The 23814-nt window shown below is 40.8% G+C and overlaps 2 protein-coding genes across 4 annotated transcripts; both read right to left on the bottom strand.

The window, feature by feature from the left end:
• Positions 1 to 2: 2 nt before the first annotated feature.
• On the bottom strand, positions 3 to 19125 carry ncapd2 (non-SMC condensin I complex, subunit D2). 2 transcript variants are annotated; one of them, XM_084557929.1, is made up of 32 exons: positions 18909 to 19125; positions 18455 to 18574; positions 18297 to 18372; positions 18165 to 18223; positions 17905 to 18080; positions 17240 to 17385; positions 16640 to 16767; positions 16383 to 16506; positions 16132 to 16279; positions 14971 to 15168; positions 14760 to 14894; positions 14583 to 14670; positions 13414 to 13621; positions 13164 to 13282; positions 11870 to 12070; positions 11602 to 11776; positions 11319 to 11403; positions 10992 to 11128; positions 9176 to 9308; positions 8737 to 8812; positions 8433 to 8648; positions 8111 to 8271; positions 6217 to 6328; positions 5985 to 6108; positions 5619 to 5774; positions 3659 to 3836; positions 3472 to 3566; positions 3250 to 3330; positions 2519 to 2702; positions 2268 to 2436; positions 2044 to 2163; positions 3 to 543 (listed from the first exon to the last, which is right to left on the bottom strand). In XM_084557929.1, exons 2-32 carry the CDS (start codon positions 18570 to 18572, stop codon positions 461 to 463), a joined length of 4209 nt encoding a protein of 1402 aa, XP_084414055.1. In that variant the 5' UTR covers positions 18573 to 18574; positions 18909 to 19125; the 3' UTR covers positions 3 to 460. The 2 variants fall into 2 exon arrangements, with proteins under 2 accessions (XP_084414055.1, XP_084414056.1); XM_084557930.1 differs by having other exon boundaries at positions 18455 to 19125.
• ing4 (inhibitor of growth family, member 4) lies at positions 19122 to 23623 on the bottom strand (the record flags this gene model as incomplete). Of its 2 annotated transcripts, none has more annotated exons than XM_084557932.1 (8): positions 19122 to 19976; positions 20091 to 20152; positions 21457 to 21601; positions 21701 to 21809; positions 21912 to 22026; positions 22159 to 22325; positions 23074 to 23145; positions 23587 to 23623. In XM_084557932.1, the coding sequence occupies 8 exons, from the start codon at positions 23621 to 23623 to the stop codon at positions 19937 to 19939; spliced, it is 747 nt and encodes a 248-aa protein (XP_084414058.1). In that variant the 3' UTR covers positions 19122 to 19936. The 2 variants fall into 2 exon arrangements, with proteins under 2 accessions (XP_084414058.1, XP_084414057.1); XM_084557931.1 differs by having other exon boundaries at positions 19125 to 19976; positions 21701 to 21812.
• Between the last annotated feature and the right edge of the window lie 191 nt (positions 23624 to 23814).

Below are 23814 nucleotides of genomic sequence, written 5' to 3' on the forward strand. Positions count from 1 at the left end.
TGACAAACTGGAATCTGATTAGACACGAGAAAGGAAAAGAGGGGAAAACTGAAATGACGCACAAAAGCCTGTGGGATAGTAATACTGTCCGGACAAGCTGTGGCAACTCATTAAACACCGCTGTCCAAACACATAATACAAGCAGACACTGTAAGCTGTTTGTAATGGGGGCATAAATTCACTTGACATAACCGAGCAGACATGCAACTGTTCACGCATTTGTTCGTGTCGTGTTGAGTCTTCTGTAGTGTGCAGAGGCCAGTGAGTGACGCACCTCAAACTGAGACAGACAGCCAGAAAGGTTTATTAAAACAAGTCTTGATTTCCTATCATTAGATAAGGCAGACCTCTTAAGATTGGTGCTAAGAGCCAGTATTGAAAAATACAATATACAAAACTATAAAAAAGGTTAAAATGCAAGATTAAAATTAGAGAAAGATTAAAAAAGGAAAAAATGAAATCAGTTTCTCAGGCGAGTTCGTCTGGACTTGCGTGCGATGGGTGTTGTCACTTTAGGCGTCTCACTCTCTGCCATTACAGCATCTGATGGGAAAAAAAAATATATATATAATGATTAAGTTTGAAGTTCTGGCCATGTAAGGGAACCGAAAAAGCCACAGAGTCGCCACACACACAAAAAAGGTCCCGGAAAGGATTCAAATCTAATCATTTTAAAATATTGAACTATTTGAGTGAATCACGATCCAATTATATCCTCTATAAACATTACTGAAAAAGCCACATACTCATCACCTCATATAATTTTATTTTGACATTATGCTTGGTTATCCGTTTTTTTTCTGTCAGGATGTTTTCTATCAAATCCATTAGAGACATCCACAGATCTCGGATTAGTGCTGCTGCAATGCACCACTGACTTTTTAGAGGAACTACAGCAGTATTAAATCTTCTTAGATGGCTGCCCAGTCCAGTAGACTAAATAAAACTTTTTTCTATTGTTCCAAAGTGTATTATTGATTTGTAACAAAGTAATCAAATTAATTCTGTACACAGCACTCTAAAACAAAAACACTAAATGCAGTACTCAAACTTTGGTAATTGGTTGACAAAATAAATCAGAATAATTGTTTTTAAGCAAATAAAATACATCCTCTCATTCTAATGTCTCTTGATTTAGATAATATCCTTTAATACCATGATATTTTACAAAGTAATTAACTAATAATAAAGATATTTATAGTCCAAATATAGCTCTATCATGTCATACTAAATAAGTTTGAAGAGATTAAAGCTGGAAAGCGACCTATAGCGGGCACCAAAACAGATAACCATTGGTCTGGCTTTTCCTCATTGTGGAGCCGATGTCACCTTACACCTCTTGGACAAACTTGTATTTATGAAATATCTGGAGTAGGCTATGTACATAAGCATCATTATTTTGTTGGCACAGTGGAAAATGTGCTGTATTTTGGTAACAATGTCTGAACCTTGGACTTTCTCCATTATGTTCGAGTGTTTAATTATTCTCACTGCCTGAAGGAGGAGATAGAAGTTCCACAATATTTTCCAGGCTTATTGCCTTGTAAAACAGGAGAATGCAGTATTAAGGAGATTCCTCATTGTACACTGATCAGGCTTAACATTATGACCACCTTCCATATATCGTGTAGGTCTCGCTTGTGCCTCCAAAACAGTTGTGGCTCATCAGAGAATGAACATGGGCCTTCTGAGGGTGTCCCATGGTGTCTGGCAACAAAATGTTGTTAGTGGGGGCCTTTGGGTCCTATAGGTTGAGGGAAGGGGCCTCTGTGGATCATCCCACTGATACTTGATCAGTTTGGGATCTAGTGAATTTAGAGGCCAGGCCAACACCTTGTGCTGTTGTTTTGAGTTGTTCCTAAACCGGTACCTGGTCTGGTCTAGGTGGGTGGTACATGTCTAAGTAACATGTCTAAGGAATTTCCTAGCAGAACATTGACCATCTTGTGACAATTCAATGTTATTCACTTCTCCTGTCAGTGGTCATAATGTTGTGGCTGATTGGTGTATGTATTACAGAATGAATGAGATGGTTGCACTCACCCTCTTCATCCTCTTCTTCGTCACTGCTGAAGGTGATGACAGATTTCTTGGACTTGCGAGATTTCTGAGGTGTCACAAAACTGTCATCACCACGGCTGGAAACCGAGGGCTTTGCTTGACCTGTAGGAAAAAACAGAAAAATATTTGTCACTTAATAAAGTAACATGTTTCTGCATGTTATTTTTTAACGCACATGGTTCAAAGTTAAAATGATGGTTACTGACCTCTCTTTGCTTTTGAACGGCCTCTGGTGGGAAGAGGTGTACGCATGACTGTCTTCTCCGTGGATCCTCCTTCTTTTTGGTTCTCCTCATCCATTTCAGGACTTTCCACGTTCTCCAGGCCCCGTGTGTGAACCGCGGTTAGCCGCTTTTCGAATTCATCTACCTGAGCCTGGAAAACAGTTAGCACACCGCACCATTAGCTATACTGGCTTATCATTAGGAGGATTGTAGAGAATAAACACCACATCTACCTTAATCTGCGGTTTGGCCCCACGGCGGAGCTTGGCAGTGATGGAGAGCAGAGGCTGGTAGACTCCAGGTTCTGTCAGCTTGTCACTGTAACACTCCCAGCATTCCTGCAGCCTCTTAAAACCACGCTCACACATGGACAGCAGAGACAGGGACATGGCCAAGTCACACCACTGACGCTCCGTCCTGAGGAAAAGCAAAATGAGAGTCTGAGGGATTAGAGGCTAAACTTGATTAGCGACAACAAAATGCTCAGAAACTCTAGACCCTGAACAAAAAAGCTCATTACTCATGAACATGGCATTGCCCTGACATTTGGACGAAATCTCATTTTCCAGGAACCTTCTTATATATAAATTCATTTTGCTATTGTGTAATATAAAATGCCCTTCCTTTGAGCTCAGAGTATGGATGGAGTATGAGTCAGAGGCTGAAGCTTGGTCGGGCCAGTTGTTCCTTGTGCATTCCCTAACTATACAGAAAGACTGTTTCCATGACAAAATGAGTGAATAAGAGGATGTCAGTGTAGGTGATAGGTGAACTCAACCATGAACTCGCTTTAATTGTCGGACTCTATTCTCGCAGTAAAAAACCCCCACTAATTACCCACGCATCCATCCCTCGCACAATAAAACAAGACAGACTCAGAAATTAGCAAGGGTGCTGTAAAAGGAACAAAAAGATGCAGGTTAGAGGTGGGAGGATGAGAAAAATAAGGTAGAGATGTACTCACTTGGCAGTCCTAAAGCGCTGACACAGTTTTTCTACCAGAGACTCTGTCTGTCTTTCTTTAGTGATGTAGGAGAACAGTTGTCTGAAGAGACACACACACACACACACAGACACATATTTTACAGCATCTGAACAAACCTTTCAAATAGCAAAACTTTGTCACGACTTGGACATAACCTCTATAGACAAATCCAATACGTGGAAGAAGACATGTCCAACTTACTTCATAATAGTATTGAAGTCCTCTGAGCTCATGCCTCTCTCTGGATCAGACAGACGGCTGATGATGTCGGGGAGAAGGTTGTAGATTGCATTGTCCTGATGGGTAACACAAATGAGAGTCAAAAGTCTTTCCAATTAATCAGGCTCCATGAAGACTTCTGGCCGTGTGTGTGTGTGTGAGGATGTACCTTGGAGGCCAGCTCATTGAAGAAGTTCAGCGCCAGGCTGGTAATGTGTGGCTCGGGGTCAATTAACAGCACAGCCACCTCGCTGACTTGACCTTTGACCTTGAGGACATCCTTAAGCACCAACTGAGTAAGAACGGTCACAGCTGTCTGCCTCACTGAGGGAACCTCATCACTCAGCCTAGAAGAGGAAAACAAACATTAAAATGAATGGCTGGCTAAGTCTCTTCGACATAGGCCATTACATATGATGTAGATCTGACACAGAAGTATAAGTACGGCATGTTAGTAGATTCACATTTACTTGCTGGCACACTGTAGAGCTGAGGCTAAACCGTTAGGATACAGTATCTGGTGACCATGATGTTGGAGGCAAAACACAGAACAACACAGCACAACACTGTTCATTATTTGAAATGTGTAAAGCTTCTTTTGGTTTGTTATGAGACTATGGAGGGGCGCCATAATCCATGCAGTTAATGAGAAAAAATAGTAAAATCATCCAGTAGTTTTTGATGAATTCAGTAATTCAGTCTGGACAGACTGACAGAACGAACAAGGTTGCCAGTCACAGAGCCACATTGGTAGCTTTACTAGAAATGTAATTGGAGGTGAAAATGACTGGACACCGAAGCATTTGTTATTCCACTGTCGTAGTCAGTTAAGCTCCCAGTAAAGACTTGGAATTAGCCAGAACGTTAGTGAAACTAAACTGCTGTCACAGCCTTGGTTGAATTCAACGGGAGTGGGCAGGCTGCAGCAGGGCAAACTGACACCAATTTAGATTTACTCTCGCCCAAACCACATAACAAAAGAAACTCATTAACCATTTCTCATTTATGCCAGAGAGCAGGACTCCTGGCAGAGGAACAGACACTTGCACATGGCACTTCCAGGTGCCAATGCAGGAGCTTACAACAGCAATGAACAGGGTAATTAATTCTTAATGCGCTTATCAGGAGGTGCCAGGGCAGCAGCCTTGAGAACAGTGGATGTGTTGGTGTGTGGGAGACAATTGAGGAATACTATAAAATGCTTATCAGGTAGCTACACTATGAAGGCAATGACGAATTATGAAAAGAACAATGTTTAACATGTCCAAAACACCTCAATGTGAACATTATCAGCCATTATAATTAAAACTGCACTTCAAACAGAGAACTTCAGCTTCTAGGTTGACTACAGAAACCATTGTAACTTTGTGCACAGAGAGGCTGTTAAGTGTTTTCAAAATGAAACCGCACATACAAGCGTGAACTTTGTCCAAAATTATTCCCTTCTGCTCACTCAACCGCTCTGTATAATTACAACATACTAGTCATTGGTTCTAGTCACAATCTCACACACACTAGTAATTAAGCTGTTCATTGTGTAAAAGTGCCCTCATCTGAGGTGGTCTGAGGCTCCACCCCAGTTCATGAGGAGGACTGGGTTTTCTAAAAGCCATGAAGCGATTGCTGGTTCCCGTGGCAACCGAGGAGGTCAGAATACACAGCACATATCAGAGTCTGCCGACATAGATCATCTTAAAGTTTGTCCTCCCCCATTAAAAAGTTGTGATGGAAAGAGTAAACTTTTCCCATCATGTGGCTCAGTGGAGCATTGTGACTGCGGCAACACTTGACTGGCTGAGAGGAACAACACACTGAGACGTTGTGGTGGTGGGATCCGGATGAAGACGACTCGAGTTTACAAGGATGGGGAGAATGTTTGCTGTGATGAAACATCACTTAAAGTACACCCACTCGGAGGAGCCATCAAGCGGAGGTTGTCTCTCTTGGGTGGGAATTAAAAAAAACAAAACAACAACAACAAACAATCTACGGATATTATGATAATGTACATCTAACTGGAAGAGAGTCAATTAGTGTTGGGGAGGAGGGGGTGATGAAAATGAGCTGCTACTGTGACAAATTAGTTTCACATTACTGCGCCTATCAAACTAGATGTGTCATTACATTACCTGGCATAGAGATTCTGCGTCCAGGGCTCCAAAATGTTTGGGAAACGGACCGTGAGGTCCCCAAGTGCTATTATGGCATTAGCCCTGACCACAGGGAGAGTAGAGCGCTCCAGGACTGTAAACATCAGTCGGATGTTTTCTTCACACACCGATGGGCTAATAGAAAAGATAAAGAAATGAGAGCATTAAAAGAGTCTCAAGAATGAGCCATCATAATTTTCTAAAAGCAAAACTGAAACCAGTGTTAATGTTTATGGCAACCAACTAATCGTAAAAACAAAATAATAAATCTAACTAATGAATCAACAAATAGCATCAGCTCTACATACATGTCTAGTGAAAGGACAGTGAATAGATCATGTTTACCTTATCATCATGTACTGAGAGAGCGCCAGACAGGCAGCTGTGGTGAGCTGAGGGTGGGAATAGCGTCCTGGGGAGCTGCAGACTCTCACCAGCAGGGGAAGGAATGCACTCAGCAGGTTCTCCTCTAAAGGTAGAGAGGGGGCATTTATGTATTATGTAAAAACCATGTATTATGAAGAGTAGGTTTTAATATGGTTTAATGGGGTGTAGAAAAACAGGAGGTTTTCTTTACCAGCCAGTAGTTCTGTCTCACAGATTTTTCTGATGAGTTCTGCCTCTGTATCTTCAGCAGAGGCGCCGATCAACCCAAGCTCCTCCTCCATAGCACTCTCGTTGGCCGCTTGCTGTGGGAAACCAACGCTTATTAAACTAGCCTTAGAATAACAGCAACTTCTTGGTTATCCTCTGAAAGCTTATCTAGTGAAAACCCACAGACTAGATTTTCCTTCCCGGTATGAGAGACATTTGTTTCTGGGTACAAATTTATCCCGACCTTGAATCTCCAGGATCATCAGCAGAGCCACGGTGATATACACTGCCTGGCCAAAAAAAAAAAGTTGACACTTGGATTTAACTAAGCAAATAGGTACGAACCTTAAGTGATCGGCGATCACTTAAACGTTTGGTGAAATCAAATTTCTTTTGGCCAGACAGCGTATAATTAGTTTACTGCAGATCTGCATTGGTTGAGATGTCAACTGACAAGTCGCACCAAACAGCAGTGCAAAAATTCATAAGAAGGTTTGAGGCAATTTTTGACTAATGAAAGCTATATCAGAGAACAGTGACAATTTTACATACTTGGAAAAAGAAAAGATTAATAAAAAAGTGAAAGTTCTGATGGTAATTAAGGATACATTTATCTTCATGTTCCCTGATGGGTTGAACAATTATGAGACATCACTCTTCCAACTGTGTCACTAAAATAAATCTCATCAAGCCGTCCTGCTGAGACCCTGTCTGATTATCAAATCGCTCTTTACCACATAGGGGGTTGTGCTGGCTTCATTTCAAACTATTAAAGTAGATTTTTACCAAATCCACAAAAGCACTTAAAACAAAAAACAGAAGCTGACATTTACGCATGCCAGCTTTTGTCAGAATAGCCTTTTTTTGCATTTGTCCAACATTGTCCAGTAAATGCCGATATATTTTAACCAAGTCTTTTATCTTATCTTTTCAGTGTTTTATACTTGTAATTTTTTAATGCTTTTGATGTCTGTCATGTATTTTAAACCCTGTCTTACTTTGTATGATGCCCTTGGGTGTTTTGAATAGAAATAAAATGAACTAATATTATAATAAAATGTCATAAAATAAAGAAAATGTCAAAATGACGTATCTAAATTGTTTTTGTATTACTATCACACGGTTACTAGAGATAAGCATTGGGAGAGCTGGAACCATCAGATGTGGCTATTTATTCTTGAGACAAGCAATAATCGGTCACAAATGGATGGATGACACAAACACATTTACATTGGAAACCCCCTATCTGAACAGAGGAAGTGGATTGAGACAAGTCTTAACATCTATCCCCAAAAAAGTTTCCCTGTCGTTCACACCTTGAGTCTGGAATTTCTGGCCATTAATGAACCAATCCATGGAAGAAAAATAACCTAATTATAGGTGAGTATCTGTCGCTGACAGATCAGACACTCACCTGTAGTACTCATGCAAGTTACACCACCCACAGTGTTCCTAATAAAAACCTAAACTCTCCACCAGTCCTTTATAACTCAAGAAACTTCTCCAAGCAGTGGTGAAACGTCTTGATGAAAACATCCACAAAACAAGCTGAAGCCAGGGCAACTAGTTTCCACCACTCATCACAGTAGCTTCTTCATTTCTAAAGGACTTGTGGAGGAGTTGGGTTTGAATAGAAACATCTGTATTGCCCTGTTTAGTTATTCCAATGAATGGTACTCTAAAGACCCATTATTGGCCAGAGGTTCCAGTCTCAAGGTGTGAATGGAGGCGAAACTTCTTGTAGACAATTGACTGTGTTGTAAATTGATGGCAGATTATATCTGTACACTTCCCGTGTTCAGAAAAGGGGTTTCCAATTTGACATATTAGCTTTAGCCAATTTTCTACCTCTATGGTGCATATTCTATGACACATACCTTAGCTTTGCTGGCTGGGCCCTTTTCCTTCTCCTCCCTCTCCTCCGTCTCTCCTCTCCTCCTCCGCAGTTCAGCACTCACACTCCGCTCAAGGTGAGACACCTGCCAGAAAGCCACACAGCCACACAGAGCCAACAGCTGGGCCAGACACACACAGTTCACTGCAGGAGAGAGACACGTGAACAGGCGTGATTAAGAGTATGTTGACCAAGCACTGGGACAAGTCATGCAGTGATGTAGACTTCAAAATATGCCAATGCTCAGTCATGCAGGAAGTAAGAACAGAAACGCCTGCTTAGTGAGGAGACCCAACGTGACTCACCTTGTTCGCCTTGCTCGTTGGACTCTTGAGATCCATCTTGGATTTGCCCAACATCCTTGTTGACTTCGCCACCTTCTGTAATCTGATCAAGTAAGAGGCGAGCGCTTCGCTGGAGCAGCCGGGAGCACAGCTGATCAGGGGATTCAGCCAGGAAGTAAATGAGACGGACGGCCTGTTCCATGAAGCTCTGCCAATAAGGGTCCTCCATCACCGCACCTGGAGAAAATACCCAGAGCAGCAGTCAGAGGCAGAAACCCCATGTGGTGAACGCTAATGGACTCCAAGCACATCGGTCTGCGTTTACCTTCAGCGATAGCCTGTGTAAGGCAGGTGAAGAGCTGATGGTCCTGAGGCAGTCGGAACGGAGCGCCTTTTGATTGCTGGTGGAAACAGTGCAGTGCATGATGTTAACACTGGGCAGAACAACACTGGTCACAGTCTGCCACAAACATGCTCTTGCATATTCTGCAGCTACCAAAATCCTTATTACTATCAGGAAATATTTGATGCTGTATGTGATCAGGTAGTCAAGTTTTATCTCTTATGATTAAATAAGAGATAAAATAGATTTGAGTTCTCATGGTACTATCAACACAGTGTTTCCCCTACCATTATATTAGGGGGACCCCAAATAGACTACTAAAGTTAAACCAGCACTTGTATGTGAAAGGATTTTGGACAATTGAATAGGACAGCAGGACAGACTCAAATGAAGGCATCACTCCTGGTTTGCATCTTCTTACCCTGACATGATCAGTGATGCTGCAGATGGTTATAACTGCGTCTCTGGCCAGAAGGAAGTCCTCAGTCACCTTTTCTCCCAGAGCCACAGAACACAGAGTGTCCAGATTACTGAGCACCACCTCCCTCTCTGACCTGTTACATTCACAAAGATACAAAAAATAAAAAATAAAAATACACTTTTACAAAGAGACCTAAGGCACATAGTTTATAATCCCAAATTGCACTTCATCACCCCAACCGCCCTGTGCTGGCCTTCCCAATGCTGGGCTGCTGCCCAGATAATGCATGTAGGAGGATAGGTTAGGAGAAGCACATAAGGTTTAATAGGTTATGAATGCTGCCGACGCTGGATGAAGAGAAGCAGCAGTGTGGGTGGACTGCAGATAGTCTCTTTACTCTCTCACTTGCTCGCTCACTCACTCACCCCTACAGCAGTGGCAGTCTTTGAGGTAGATTGAGAGCGAACACTAAATATATATATATATATATATATATATATATATATATATATATATATATATATATATAAATAAAATGCACTGGCAAGAAGCCTAGTTATATGGTCGTGACTTCGATTACAATGAAGAGGAGCCGAGGCTGGGCTTGTATTCTGACTAATGAGAGGATTTGCTGAATGTCAAGTAGCAGAGGCAGGACCAGAATGTAAATGGAAGTACTATAATTCAGAGGAAAAGCAATAAGAATTTTACATTTCTTTTTCTTTTTCTTTTTTTTTTTATTTGTGTGTAAAAACTCAACTCTAACTGAAGCAAAGTTGTTTCTTTCTGGCAACAGATGAAGCCATCTGTGTTAAACTTACATCTGGATCTAAAATAACATGAGAAACTGATCAGGGATATAAACCATATCTTTTTTTTTTACTTCTCTCATTTGTATGTGATATGATAAAAAATTATTTATTTGATTTCATAATGAAAATAAACTGAAATTAAGTTTATAATCATTATGCATTCCAAGCCACTGCACTGATACTACTGGATATTCTACCATCTCTTACATGACTGAACATGTAAGCAAGTGCCAACTAGTTCATTCACACACAGTTCTGCTGTGTTCCACGATGCAGTCCATGACGTACACAGTTTCACACAGTAATCCTGTTGCCTTAAGAAGCGTTCTTTTACAGTTTTCAGATTCAGTACATATTAAAATAGTAGTATATCTACTTTTAGCCACAATCAGCAACATGTAAATGTCTTTACAAAAATGTTGATGAGCAGGGGCTGCTCCGTGCTCCAGGAACATCATGACTCTGTATAAAATTTGCCATATGCCTCCGCAGAGTTCCAGGTAAATCTGTTCCTTCCAGTCAAAATGCCTTCAACACTAAATAAGTCATAAGTAGGCACGGCACCTGAAACCTTTGCAAACACAGAGTTTTGTATTTTGCCTTTCACAAAATTGGAAAATAAATCCAGTTTTTGGATCATTGTGTCTAATTGTGCTACAATTTGGGATTTGTTTTGATAGATATTACCACCTGCTCTACTGCATAGTGAAGTTTGTGTAAATTGAAATAAGATCACAGCACGAACATAATGAGAATCTGAGCAAACGCTGAGTTGTGATAGAACATGTAATTGCCCTGCAGATACAAATGAAAAATACCAGGAGTAAAGGAGAATATTTACCACAAAAATGACTTCTACATCGTCTTCATTTAAACACAAACAAAAATGAATAACTTCAGTATATGTAACGGTCAGATAATGGTCACTTTAGGCTGCACCTTTACAGTCAATTCTTCCAAAATCATTATAAGAAGTTTGTTTCATTCAGTAATGCGTTTCTTACCGTGTCGCCATGCCCAGCAGTAACACTGCTGCTCGCTTGTATAAGACAGAGGTTTCTCGTTTGCCGGTAAATCTCTCCCACAAGACCTGAACTACAGTGGACTGGAGAAGGCTGTCAATGCCAAAGAACTCCTGCACCTGCAGAGACATGTTTGCATGGTTACGACTCCTGCCATGCTTTGATTCATTGTATTATCACCATTAACACTTGAATACACATTTCATTATTAGTGCAAGAACATCTTTCAGTATTATGCAAATCTGTGTTTCTATAATTGACCAGCACAAACTGAAATAATCCACATCAGACTCATCAACAGTCACTCACAATTTCCTCAAGACACTGGATTGTTCCCAGAGATGCATCTACCATCAGCTCAGAGAGATTGTCGACGAGAGTCTGGGCTTTCATCCTAATAAAAGGATTAGACAGAAGTTTTTGAGGTGTTGCTGGAATCACTTTACATGCCAACTGAGTAATTTAGACATATGAGCTATGGTTGATTTGTACCCAGAAAGCCTAATGTTACTGCTGTCATCGCTGAAAAAAATCAATGGCAATATACCAATGACATGAACAAGACAGGTATTTGTGAAGGTGTTTTACGGACCTGACTGTGTCCCCTTGAGGGTTCAGATACAGACGCCTGTAGGCCTGAACGACAGCATCTTTAATGGCAGCGTCGGTGGACCAGACCAGAGGCAACATCTTCCTCACGCCGCTCACAGAGTTAGCAACACTGAACTCGCACACAGTTACACAAAACTGCACAGCCTCCTGGACCACTAAAAGCACACAAGTACAATGTACAAGCTTCTATCTCATTCTCGAGTTACTTTGTTGAGATTGATTGCACTTTGGTGGATATAGACGTCTACCTGAAGTGGTTTTCCAGTAGAGCATGGTGTTGATGACAGAGATTGCTCTTTCCACTTGTAAGGCGAAGGTTTCTGTGTCTTTCAGGTACTGCACCAACATCTCCTGCTTCTTCAACTCACCATCTTCCCCTTCTTTATCTCCCTCTTTCTGTGGGGTTGGTGGCAAGTTCTGGCTGAGCTCAGAAGTGTCCTCATCAGAGCCTAAGGAAAATATCAGAGATGATATACTGAAACTAAATAAATCAGACAGGAATTCAACTAATAAACCATTTCCCATTGCTGCTTACCCAACAGTTCCTACAGCCGCTGCACAGTAATCACATCACATTAAATCTGTTCTATTTCAGGCTTTCTATTGCATATGTGTTGACATCAAAAATAAGCTATACAATTATATATTCCCTTTGGGGCAGAGCTCAAATGTCAGTCTCACAGGGCTACTCTCAGCCGGAGTTGCTTAAATGACATAAAAATCATTTTAAATTCAATCTAAAGCCTCTATCAGTAGTATTCACACGAGCGATGACAGGGAAATAGGCTGCAGGACATTTCCAATGGAAGCTACAAACTGACGGCAGACATTTGTCACTACAAATCAAAACTGACTTGGCTTCAATTTTTTTTCCCGGCGTTCCAATGATGCGTGGTGCATCAACCAATCATGTATTTGTTTCACCAGTTCAGTTTTAAACATCTGACGACACAACCCCAATAAGGGCTTATGCAACTATTGAAAACTTTTCTTACTGGCGATGTAGCTGGTCACGCTTTGCTGTTGTGAAATGTTGCTGCTTGTCATGCGAACAAAGGATAAGAATCTATATTTAAAGTATAGTGAGTGTTTGCAACTCAATTACAGTGTTACGCAACACGCAGACTGGCAGAGAAACCTCTGCAGGGGAAAAAAGTTTGTCAGACTTCAATCAAAACTCAACTCAATAACTGAATTATTACTCTATTGACATATAAGCAGACATCCGTCATGCTGTACTGTACTTAACTTATTAGTATGTATGTTATCTAAATGTTTAGAAATCCACTGGGAACAAGCTAATTATTACTTTCATGATGTGGCAGTCACTAGACACTGAATGAGGGGAAATGCAGCATAAAGTAGGTAGAGGTTATGCTTTATATTTCCCACATCTAGAATCAATTTCTACAAATCAAAAGGAAGCAGAATCTCAAATGTGTCCAATCTGTCTTCCATTAAGAGTCACAGCAGAGAGCATATTGATGGCCATCTTGTTAATGGGAGTGTGTAAAGTGAAGTGAGGGAAAATGAAGCCTTTACCTTTAAAAATCAGAGCCAGTGTGTCCATTAGAGTTTCAGGGGTGACAGTGGCCAGAGAAGCAAACATCGTTGAATCAGGGAAGCAGCTATGAGCTTTTACACAAAGCTTCACAGCATTCCTGTAGAGTGGAATAAGAAAAGACACTTCACATATCATCCTATTGGCAGCGTGGGAGAAAAAAAAAAATTCTTCAGGTAGTGACACAACCAGTCAGCTTTTACCCAGGCCTCCACTTATGATTAGCATCACCTGTATTTGTTGACGCGGAGGTACTGAGCTATCCTCACTGCGGTTGCTCTGTCGCCTTCCGTCTCCTTTACTTCTTCCACATCCCTGTCCTCCTCGTCCTCCTGCTGCTCATTCTCTGAGTTACTCGTGGGCTCCAGCTCTGTCCTGACAGTGACGAGGAGCTCGGGCTCCATTGCGGCCCACAACTCAGACGCTTTAATCACCGCCACTGTTGGAAGGGAAGGGAAAAATATAAAAACTCAATGACAATGACTCAGGTTGGAGCCACAGAGAAAAAGAACAATGTACAGAAAGATTAAGAGCTGAACACTGCAACATTATTGCAGACCTTACACTGTGATGCACTGCACCCTTCTACTAGTGAGCCATGGCTGTCCATATTAGTCACTTTTCCATCCATAGACCACTTTTGATAGGTACTGACCACTGCAGGCCAGTAATAATTCACAAGCTGCAGTTTCGGAGCTTATTCTAGTTGTTCGGACACCAGAATTTGGCCCTTGTCAAAGTCGCTCAAATGTTTTCACTTGCTCATTTTTCTTTCTGCATCCAATACATAAACTTTGAGATGCTCACTTGCTGCATACATATCCCAGCCACTGACAGTGTTATTCACAAACTGATTATGACCACTGATCCTGTGGGGATTGCAGGACTGGTTTCATTTAACAGTTCTTAATCTTTCCATCCACCTTGAAAAGTTAATACTGGAATAATATAATTAATAAATGCTGTATTTACATACATATTAATTAGCACAGCTTTTTCTAGTGACAGGTCCGACCTGAGTTTCTGAACATGGCCCTCAGATTACCAAAGAAACAGCTCATGGCTGACTGAACAATAATGAGAGCTGGGTTAACGCCTTGCCTCTTACACACACGCTCACAAACACTGTCGGCTTCATTCCCGTTATTACTCCACTGTAACTTTCCAGGGATAATTTGAGCAGAGCCAAGTCACTGTAGGCAGGCCCTTACAGCAGAACAGGAATCCTCCCCTGCACTGCCAAGATTACCTGCCAGTCAAGGCAAGGAGAAGAACCCAACTCTCATTCAGTAAGCTCACATTCGCCTTGGTCTCATCACTGGGCAAATTGTGAATTGGTCATGAAGCAAAATGAAACGATAGCAGAGGAGGAAATGCTTAATCAGAGTCGTTGCATTTACCAGGCGCTTTCCCCTCCAGTTTCTCTTTCATTTCTCTGAGCTTGGCCGTCTCTTTCTCCAATGGTTTCTTCAGATCGGCACTGCTCAGCTGAAACACACAAGATCAAATTCCACTATCATTATTAAACATGCCAGTTTTCTGGCTCTCATAGTCGAAACCATGTTTGTTTGAGTTACCTTGCAGCTATAGGGATTGTGTGCTATGAAGGCTGCTAACAGCTGGATGGCACTCTTCACCACATTAATGGATTTGTCCATCAGTCGCCCCACAGCCAGCTCCATGACCTCACTGTACCTACACAGGGGCAGCGCCTACACACACGGACGTTTTTATTAACAGGAAGGACTTTAAAGTGGTGATTTTACAGATAGGTTGAAGAAAACGTACTTTGCTGTTGACGATTCGTGTGTAGACCTGCAGCACACGACCTCTGACGTAGGAGTGTGTATCATGCAGGTGTTCCTGCAGTGTGTCAAAGAAGCGGTTGCGGTCAGCTTTACCAGACTCATCCAGCCCATCACCACAGAGGACCCGCACGAGGATCTCTCCAAGCACCTCACAAACAGCAACTCGCATTGTGTGACTCTGGAAATATTGGACATAGAGTATTATTCTACATGTAAGCACAAAGCAGTCAGTGAATGATTTTGATTTCTATGACTGCATCAGGAAATAAAAGAGAAAAATAACTCTGCCCTCAGATTACCAAAGAAATAACTCATTGCTCACTGAAGAGCAAGGAGAGCTGGGTGAACTTCTTGCCCTTCACACACACACAACACTCACACACTGTCAGCGTCATCCCCACAAATTACTCCACTGTGCCTGTAGAGGAATAGTTTGGGTTGAGCCAAGTCACTGTAGGCAGGCCCTTACAGCAGAGCAGGAATCCTCCCCTGCACTGCCAAGATTACCTGCCAGTCAAGGCAAGAAGAATAACCCAACTCTCATCCAGTGAGCTCGTATTCGCCTTGGTCTCATCACTGGGCAAAATGAATGAAGAAAGACAAAAGAGGTTTGTCTTCCAGTGTCCTATATTGTAAGGTTCTTTGTTTGGGACAATAGGAATTTTGTGTCGTGCCATTGTCATAACAAAACATGCAGGAATGTGACTCTCAGAGCAATGCAAGCACCAAACTGTAACCAGATGCTGTAAAACCCTTGCCCAGTTTAATTTGAGTTCTTGTATCCACAGAATACAATGGAGCCTGCTCTTTCTGCATACAACCCCATTTATAGTGGTCAGTGCAGAGTCCAACTTAGAACAGCAAAACTACATGAAGCTTACCATAGCAGTCTTTAAAAAGGGACAGGGGGTTTGCTTCAAGCAGCATGTGTGTTTGCACAAGGAAAATACTTTTCATGAGCAGCACCTGTTGCTCACGCACAATGGCTGCTGTAGTTATGAGTCATTAGTATTCATCATTAGTGCTTGACATTAGCACATAGTTATAATGTTTATACCCAAGCAATATGGCAGAAACCTTCTACTGTACAAAACAATAGATTTTTATTCAGTAGCTGTAATACAGTGCTCTGTATGCATACCTCTCCTTCCAGGTGTGTGATGAGGACACTGATGTTGGGAATCATTAATTCAGGCACCAGAGTGCCAAGTTCTGAGAGGAAGGTAGCAAAGGCTTTGACCCCTGAACCCTCTCTGGCAAGCTCCTCACTTGACTTCCGACCAATCTCCCTAAAAGCAGGGGAAAAGCAACAAGTATTTAAACACCTCCGCAGTCAATTGATGCTATCCACAGATTAGATTTCCACAAATGGATTTAGAAAGCATGTTAGACCTTATGACTTCTCCTATGATAGCTCTGACGCCATACTCCATGCTCCACACAGACACAGCCTGGGCAAAGACGGATGACAACTGCTCAAAGTGTTGCAACAACTGGATCACTTTTACACTGGCACCTGCAAGACATCAGAGAATACACTAAGACTAAAATAACTTTTAATGTTTGCTAATTTGGTTATTTATAAAGACAGTTTATACTGAAACTGACGGACCTGTTTCATAATGGTAAAAAATGATTAAGACACAAACCGAGGAGGTGGTTGTACTTCTTGATCAGCAATCCAAGTAGGTGGATTATGCCATCTCTGGTGGGTTTGCTCTTGACATGGCTAATGGTCGGGTTCTCAAGTAGCTTGTAGCAGCAGCAGGTCACACAGCTAAGAGATGAAAGACACATACAATTAAAAGTTTGTTAATTCGTGGGGTGTATTCATCTGAAAGAATTATGAGAAATATAAGGACACTGTGAAAAATGTGCTTCTAGGACTGACACAATGACAAACTATTACGCAAAAGAGAGAACAACCACCTATTTCACAATGATTATTTCTGCTGTTGTTAAAATGTGTTGACTGGGCAGAAATTTAATGAAGCAATTTAACACACTTCAAAGATCATCCAACCTCATTAGGTCTGGTATGAAATTTCTCAGTTTGGGATTAACAAAGTATCCGTCTTTCTAGTATCTATCAACAAAGGGGAATAGATTATTCTCATATAAACGCCAAGCTATATAAAGCTATAAAGCTAATGTTATCAGTACATCAAAGCTAAAGAGGTGGGAACAAGAAGTGGGAAATTACACCAACTAACTGAATTTAGACAGCTGACCATCATATTGTTGAGTACCTGATGAACTCTTCCTCTACCAGGGAGAGGCTCCAGAGGGAACGGATATCCAGCTGGAGGAGCTGGACGAGGGCCTGCAACACCTTCTCTCTTTCTGAGTCCCATTGCAACAGTCCTTCTCCACCAGCTTTGCCCTTTTTACCACCCTGAACAACACAAGCAAAGTCTGATCAGTAAAATCAATATGGCTTCATAGATAATTTTGTGAAAATCCAAAATATAGGAAGGAAGGAAAAGCTACATCTTTAATTTAAAAAACTATAAATGCCCTCAGGTTACCAAAGACAGTAATTCATGCTGCCAAGCTACACAGACTGTTGACTCTTGCCAGCTGCTACATGGACATTCATACAACACACACACACGAAAATGAACAAACATCCACACATTGTTTGACATCTCCTACCTATCCCATCCCATTTCTCTTGGGTAAGACAGAGGCTGTAGAAGGTGACAGTTTAACTATGCGTGAGCCCTTACAGTAGTGGAGTAAAACTCTACCACACTACCAAGATTACCCACCTAACAGCTGGCAAGATCACAATCTCATAGCCTGACCGGATCATAAAACTTGCCACGGTCTCATCAGCGGACATTTTCAGCGACTAATTCGGTGTAATGGCTTTTAGTAGTACACAACTTGGAGGGGTCACTAATGACCTTACCTTCCCAGGTGCTGTGACAATACTCTGTCTACACGAGTCACTCTCAAGGTTCTCTGCGAGTTTGCAGAGGAGGAAGACGCTCATTTTAACTGCATTAAGCTTTTCTTTCCGCTCTGCAGCTGAGAGGGAGGTGGAGACGAGGAGAGTCGGCAGGGAAACAGCCAGGCCACTAACCACTGAAAGGAAAAGAATGAGGGTATAGTAAATTATTTTTCAAGCAAATCATGGCTTTCAATGTCATATAAATATAATGGACTAACCTTGTATTAACAGCTCCAGCATATCCTCTTTCACCCCCAGCTCCACAGAGTTGCAGTGCCTTAAAAAGTAAGACACGTACAAGTTGTGTACAACACCAACACCAGTTGAAGTATTACATGATCATCACTTACTGTAATACGCTGTAGCCTGTGTCAAAGTGCTCCAGTATACACATTGGCCCCTGACTTCTTAATGCGGCCTTAAATCCTGTGTGACATAGATCATCCTGTCACAAACACTGTCATATAAAAACAAATAAAGCCCTTATGATTTATAGTTCACCACTTACTACTGAGATAGGGTGGCAAGTGTTTTGGGGAGACGACCTCCTGGACGACATACTGGTTGATGCCCCCTGTCTTTACCAGGTCCCCAACGCACACAGGCACAAAAAAGTCCCACGACATCCCTGCGTTAAGAAAAACAAAAGTGCAACGTTAGCCAAGGTAGACGATTTTCTTTACTTGAGAAGCATGGTGCTGTGATGTAAACGGAAATTATTTAAAACTCATTATAGACCGTATGACTGACTTTTAAAACTAAAGCAGTCGTCCTGTTAGCCAAACAGCAAAACATTGTTGTTGTGGATTAAGCTAGCGAGTCAAACAGCGATCAAAGTTAGCAGGCTAATTAGCAGGACTAGCTACACTGTTTACACAAACTTCTACGTTGTAGTTTAACGAAATGGTTGTAGCAAACCAAAGACGCAAGGCCAAAAACAGTTTGATAAACTTAAATCTCACCTGAAATTGCTGTTGCTGCAGCCCCTTTAGCCACGATTTGGCCTTCTGAAGACTAAAGTATGACCTGCTTTATAAGCACCGTCTACAAACGGTCTGACGACGCCACAGGTTTTCAAATTTGTTTGGATATCGCGCCAAAGCATAGAAACTCTGACGTCATAACTATGCGCCTTTGTTGTCAGATATATTGCCCAATACCACCACCCTATGGACAACTATGAGTACTACACCTGCGCCATTGAAAAATATTCTTTCTACGGCACAACACAAATTATGCTCAAAATAACTTTGTGTAATTAAACCCACAGACACAAAATACCACACAGTTGTTGTTTTTTGAGGTAGTAGCTGTATTCAAATGATTGACAACACAATCACCCCCTCTAGCCGGTACCAATGTTTCAGCTACAGAAATGACACTTCAAGAAATCTTTTACTTTCTATACAGCACTCAATCAAACGTTAAAATGAAATGGTTCAGTTCACTACCACAGATTACCAATACTGTCAGGATGCAGCATTTGTCTTCATAATCATTTTTGCCCTCTTGTTATACTTGAGAAATAAACCTAGTGTTCAGTGGCTACACACAAGAAACTAACCGCACAACAAGGCATAAAAATCATCCAATGGCCTGTTTTCAGACAAAATACTTTGAATTTTGCAGTTGTACATGTGAATATAGTATGGAGTATCAATTGTTAATCCATTAGGGGCAACTGTAGTGTTTATTGTTCACTAGGAAAACAAAATATAAAAAAAATAAGTCACAATAAGAGCACCAAAGGCAACTTAAAAAAAATCTAAATTAATGTTAACCGTTTAAAAATTAAATACGTTTGTGTCCTCTTGGCTCCTTCACACACATTGTAGCAGACCAAGGAAAATACGTAAACAAAGAAAAAAGCACCAAATGTTAAGGAAGATGAGAAACAAAACGTTCTAGTAACTAATGAAGAAATGTTCTCCTCATTATCCATCCATTGATCAGCATCCATGTATTTTTGTTCCAGGACAACCAGGTGTTTTTATTTCCTCTTTCTGTCCTGAGAGCACCGAGGACAGTACCTGCATAGCATGGGTAGAAAATGAGTGGTTAGGGTGGGTACTGGGTAACAATTCATACTTTTATTGTACACACTCATGATAGTACAATTTCAGTTTCAGTTCAGATTTTCTTACCATTTGCCTCTTGGTTTGGTTGTCAGGCCCACACATGCAAAATGGAACCACTCAATGGAGCACTGGAGGAAACAAAAACAGATCAAATACTGCTAAGCATTGTGCAAATGAAGCACTTAGCCCACACAAAGGTACAGTTGTTCAAAGACAGCCATCACATATAAAATGGATAGTGTGTCGTTTGCTAATAAATCACCCACTCTACAGTCTCTAACCTTTTCCACAATGGGAGAGGCACAAGACTAAATGACTCTTAATTGACTTAATTTGAGGTCAGTATCTAGATACAAAACAACAAGGGAGATGGTTCACATGTATCGTCTATAATATAACTCATTATTTCAGTTTCCATGATTTTTAAATGTTATTCTTACTTAAACTTCTCATTGTCAGGCCTGGATCTTAAAATTATACAGTCATGACCTTTGTGAAATGTGGATGGTATTTATTGTTTAAATAAATAAAATCATATGTTGTTTAAGAGTAATGCATTTTTCCTTTAATATGAAATGTCACAAATGGGCATTATTTTACTTTTTGTAAGGTCAGTATTTTGCTGATGGATTTCACACTGAAGAATATTTACAACTCCATCCAGTAAAATTCCATCGTAATTTCACGCACAGGCAACGCAACTCATTTGCAAAAGGGAAAACAGATCCACAAAGCTCAAAACTATACAACAACAAATTTTTTTCCTTTAGTCTGCATTTTGTAATTTCTATATAAATGCTACGTGTATCTGTAATAATAACCACAACAAGCTCCTGTCACTTTTATTTTATTTTCTACAACGTTTATCTCCCTTTATCCAGTTAACAACAGTTGCCTCCTCTATAACAAGGTCATATATATATATATATATATATATATATATAAGGGCAATTATCCTCATCTCAGTAAGTGAACATTCATATAAGCCATAATGGATCCTCAACATTAAAGTGAAGGCTAATGTCCAGCCCATTTAATGTGACCTTTGTCTGAGATTGAGGGTGCACTCATACCAAGTACCTCATCTGTACCATGTCTGAGCATGTTTGACCCATAAAGTCGAGTTTGTTTGACTGAAGCATTTCTTCTGTTGAAGAGGCCCACTTTGGCGGGACAGGACGCAGTATAAATCTGGTGTGCCCCTAACCATACCCACATCCAAAACACTAATACACAACACGGTAAATAGAATTATAAACTCAAGTGGGCTATGCAAGCACGATTGTCTTCAACATAAATGCACTGAATCCTGATAACACAAACATACAGGCAAACAGAACAGTGCCAGCAAAGGAAGGGGGTATTCACAATACAAGGTCACCAGGCCTGATGTGGGTATGACCTGTAAGGGGAGCCATACGATAAAACTCACATCAGTGTTGTCACAACCGATCATCTCGCCATAAGAAACCTGATGGCACAGACAGTATGTTGGTTCGTTGGGGTCCACTGGCATGTCCAGTACATCGGATGGGTGCACATTCCCAAAGTTGGTTGAAGGGCTGTTGAATTCTCCTCTGATAATATTAAAAAAAAAAAATATATAGAAGTGAGAGTATGATTATAACACTGAGTGACAGGGCCACCACAAGCTGGAAAGTAAATAAATAACTTACGGTTGAAGGAGTTTGACTTTTTTCTGTGCACTCTTAGGACTGCCATCTTCATCCGAACTCTTCACTTTAGACCTCGTTTTAGCCGTCTTCTTTTCCTTTTGTCTGGTGTCTACTATATTACAAAAACATGGAAGTATTGCGCAAAGTAATTACTACACTGACATCATTGCAAAAAATCAAAAGATACAGAGCAAATATAGCGTACACACACCTTTCTTCCCCTTGCTAGAAGTGGAATCATAGTCTGTGCTCTCAATCTGCTTTTCCTTCAGGTCAGCCTCAAACCGAGCCAGGTCTGTGTCAAGACGTCTGATGTGTTTGTCGACCTGCATGAAACAGAATTAAGTGGACAGATTTTGGTTCATGTTCACGCAACACAGTCAAGGCAATGAAATGTTCAAACATTTCCCCTGATACCTGTCTGGAAAACATCATACTTATTAGATTAAGATACCAACCATTTCATAGGTCTGCATAGCCAGCTGCACCTTATCATCTCCAAACTCCTTGCATTTACTGTACGACTGCTGAATCTGCCTCAGAATGGACAGCTTTTGCTCAGAGGAAAGAGTCCGGGCGTTGGTCGTGTATTCTTTAGCCAGAGAGTCTATCTGTCCTTTTAGATCTAAAAAAAAAAGAGAGAGAAACAATTCGAAGATCTAAAAAAATAAAAAAAAGTTTCAAAACAAATATGCAAATGTACAAAGGTGACTTTTATAGACCGACAAAAATCAAGGCTATTACAAATGTCTACAATTTACGAGAGTATGATGTTCGCTCACTTTATCTGTTTTTGTATCGCCTAATTCATCATCTGCCCATCTCCTCTATTGTAAATGATGTTATGCTATAGTTCCTGTTTATAGTCTACTCACATTTAACGAACAAATCCATCCGTATAATATGCTCATAGTACCTCACTCAATCATTATGTATATCCTGCTCATTCACCTGTATATATGGTCTCACCTGTACATAGGCTTTGATCTGTAAATATTGTCCATATGCTGTAAAAACAACCTGTACTATACTTATATACCATAATATGTATGCCATGTGCACTTACTGCCTATTGCACTTCTGGTTAGATGCTAAACTGCATTTCGTTGCTCTGTACCTGTACATGTGTAATGACAATAAAGTTGAATCTAATCTAATCTAAATTATTTTCCTGCAGATCAGTGGTTGGCAGATAATCTCCTAAATTAAATAAACTAGGAGTTCGTTGATAAAAATTCCTTGGGATTAGGATTGTGAAATCCTGCACGGACCACACTGTTCAAAGTTTCAGCATTTTAAGGGTTTAATAAGACAGAAAGAAAAGTTTTTGATCGAAATTCACACACATCTCATACAGAGTTCATGGACCTCACCTTCTGTGCGTTGATCTAGATCTCTCATCAAATTGAAGTTCCTCTGCAGCTCGAATGGCAGGTTTTCTATGCCTGTTGTGATGAAGGATAGGAAAACACAGATTTTAACATTACTATCATCAGAGAGATGAACATGAACTAATACAATACTGCAAGCACGCCGGTGGCTAGCTTAAACGTTAGCCTTTCAATTAGCATCCACGTTGATCACATAAAACAAAGGCCACAAAAACATGTGCCCTTTTAGCGAACGTAAAGCATGTAAGCATGCACAACAACGGTGTCTGTGCTTTGCGATCTGAAACATTTTTTTTTTTTTTCCCCACGTCGGTGCGAGGCGTTAGTCCAGTAAATAGACTGGTCCTAAAACCGTGGATCGCTAGGAAACGGTTGGAGCACTCAGATCCACAAAAGGGACACCCAGGATCTATATAACAGAACTAACAAGAAAGTATAAACTGGCTAAACAGGGTGAACCATTTTCCTACACGTTAATAGCTCAATATTACTTACTGTCCAAATAATGCTCCAAATACATCCCCGCCGCCATCTTGGAAAATGTAAACAACACAGCTTCCGGTCCGAAAAGGGCTCATCTGATTGGTTATTTACTCAACAGTGAAAGAAGACCCTCCAGCACTAACTCTCATCCACTATTAGAAACCAACACTTCAAAATTTATCTGTAGAGGTAAAACTGTAAATTAAAATGTCTAATGGAAATTATTCAATGCTAAAAGTT

This window comes from Chelon labrosus, assembly GCF_963514085.1.
Source record: "Chelon labrosus genome assembly, chromosome: 12".
Taxonomy (NCBI): Eukaryota; Metazoa; Chordata; class Actinopteri; order Mugiliformes; family Mugilidae; genus Chelon; species Chelon labrosus.

Coding starts and splice junctions, on each gene's coding strand:
- ncapd2 (XM_084557929.1), bottom strand. CDS start 18,572: ATGTCGTGGGACTTTTTTGTGCCTGTGTGCGTTGGGGACCTGGTAAAG. Junction 14,895..14,970: donor CACGAATCGTCAACAGCAAA/GTACGTTTTCTT, acceptor CCGTGTGTGTAG/GCGCTGCCCCTGTGTAGGTA. Junction 11,777..11,869: donor CTACTGGAAAACCACTTCAG/GTAGACGTCTAT, acceptor GTGTGCTTTTAG/TGGTCCAGGAGGCTGTGCAG.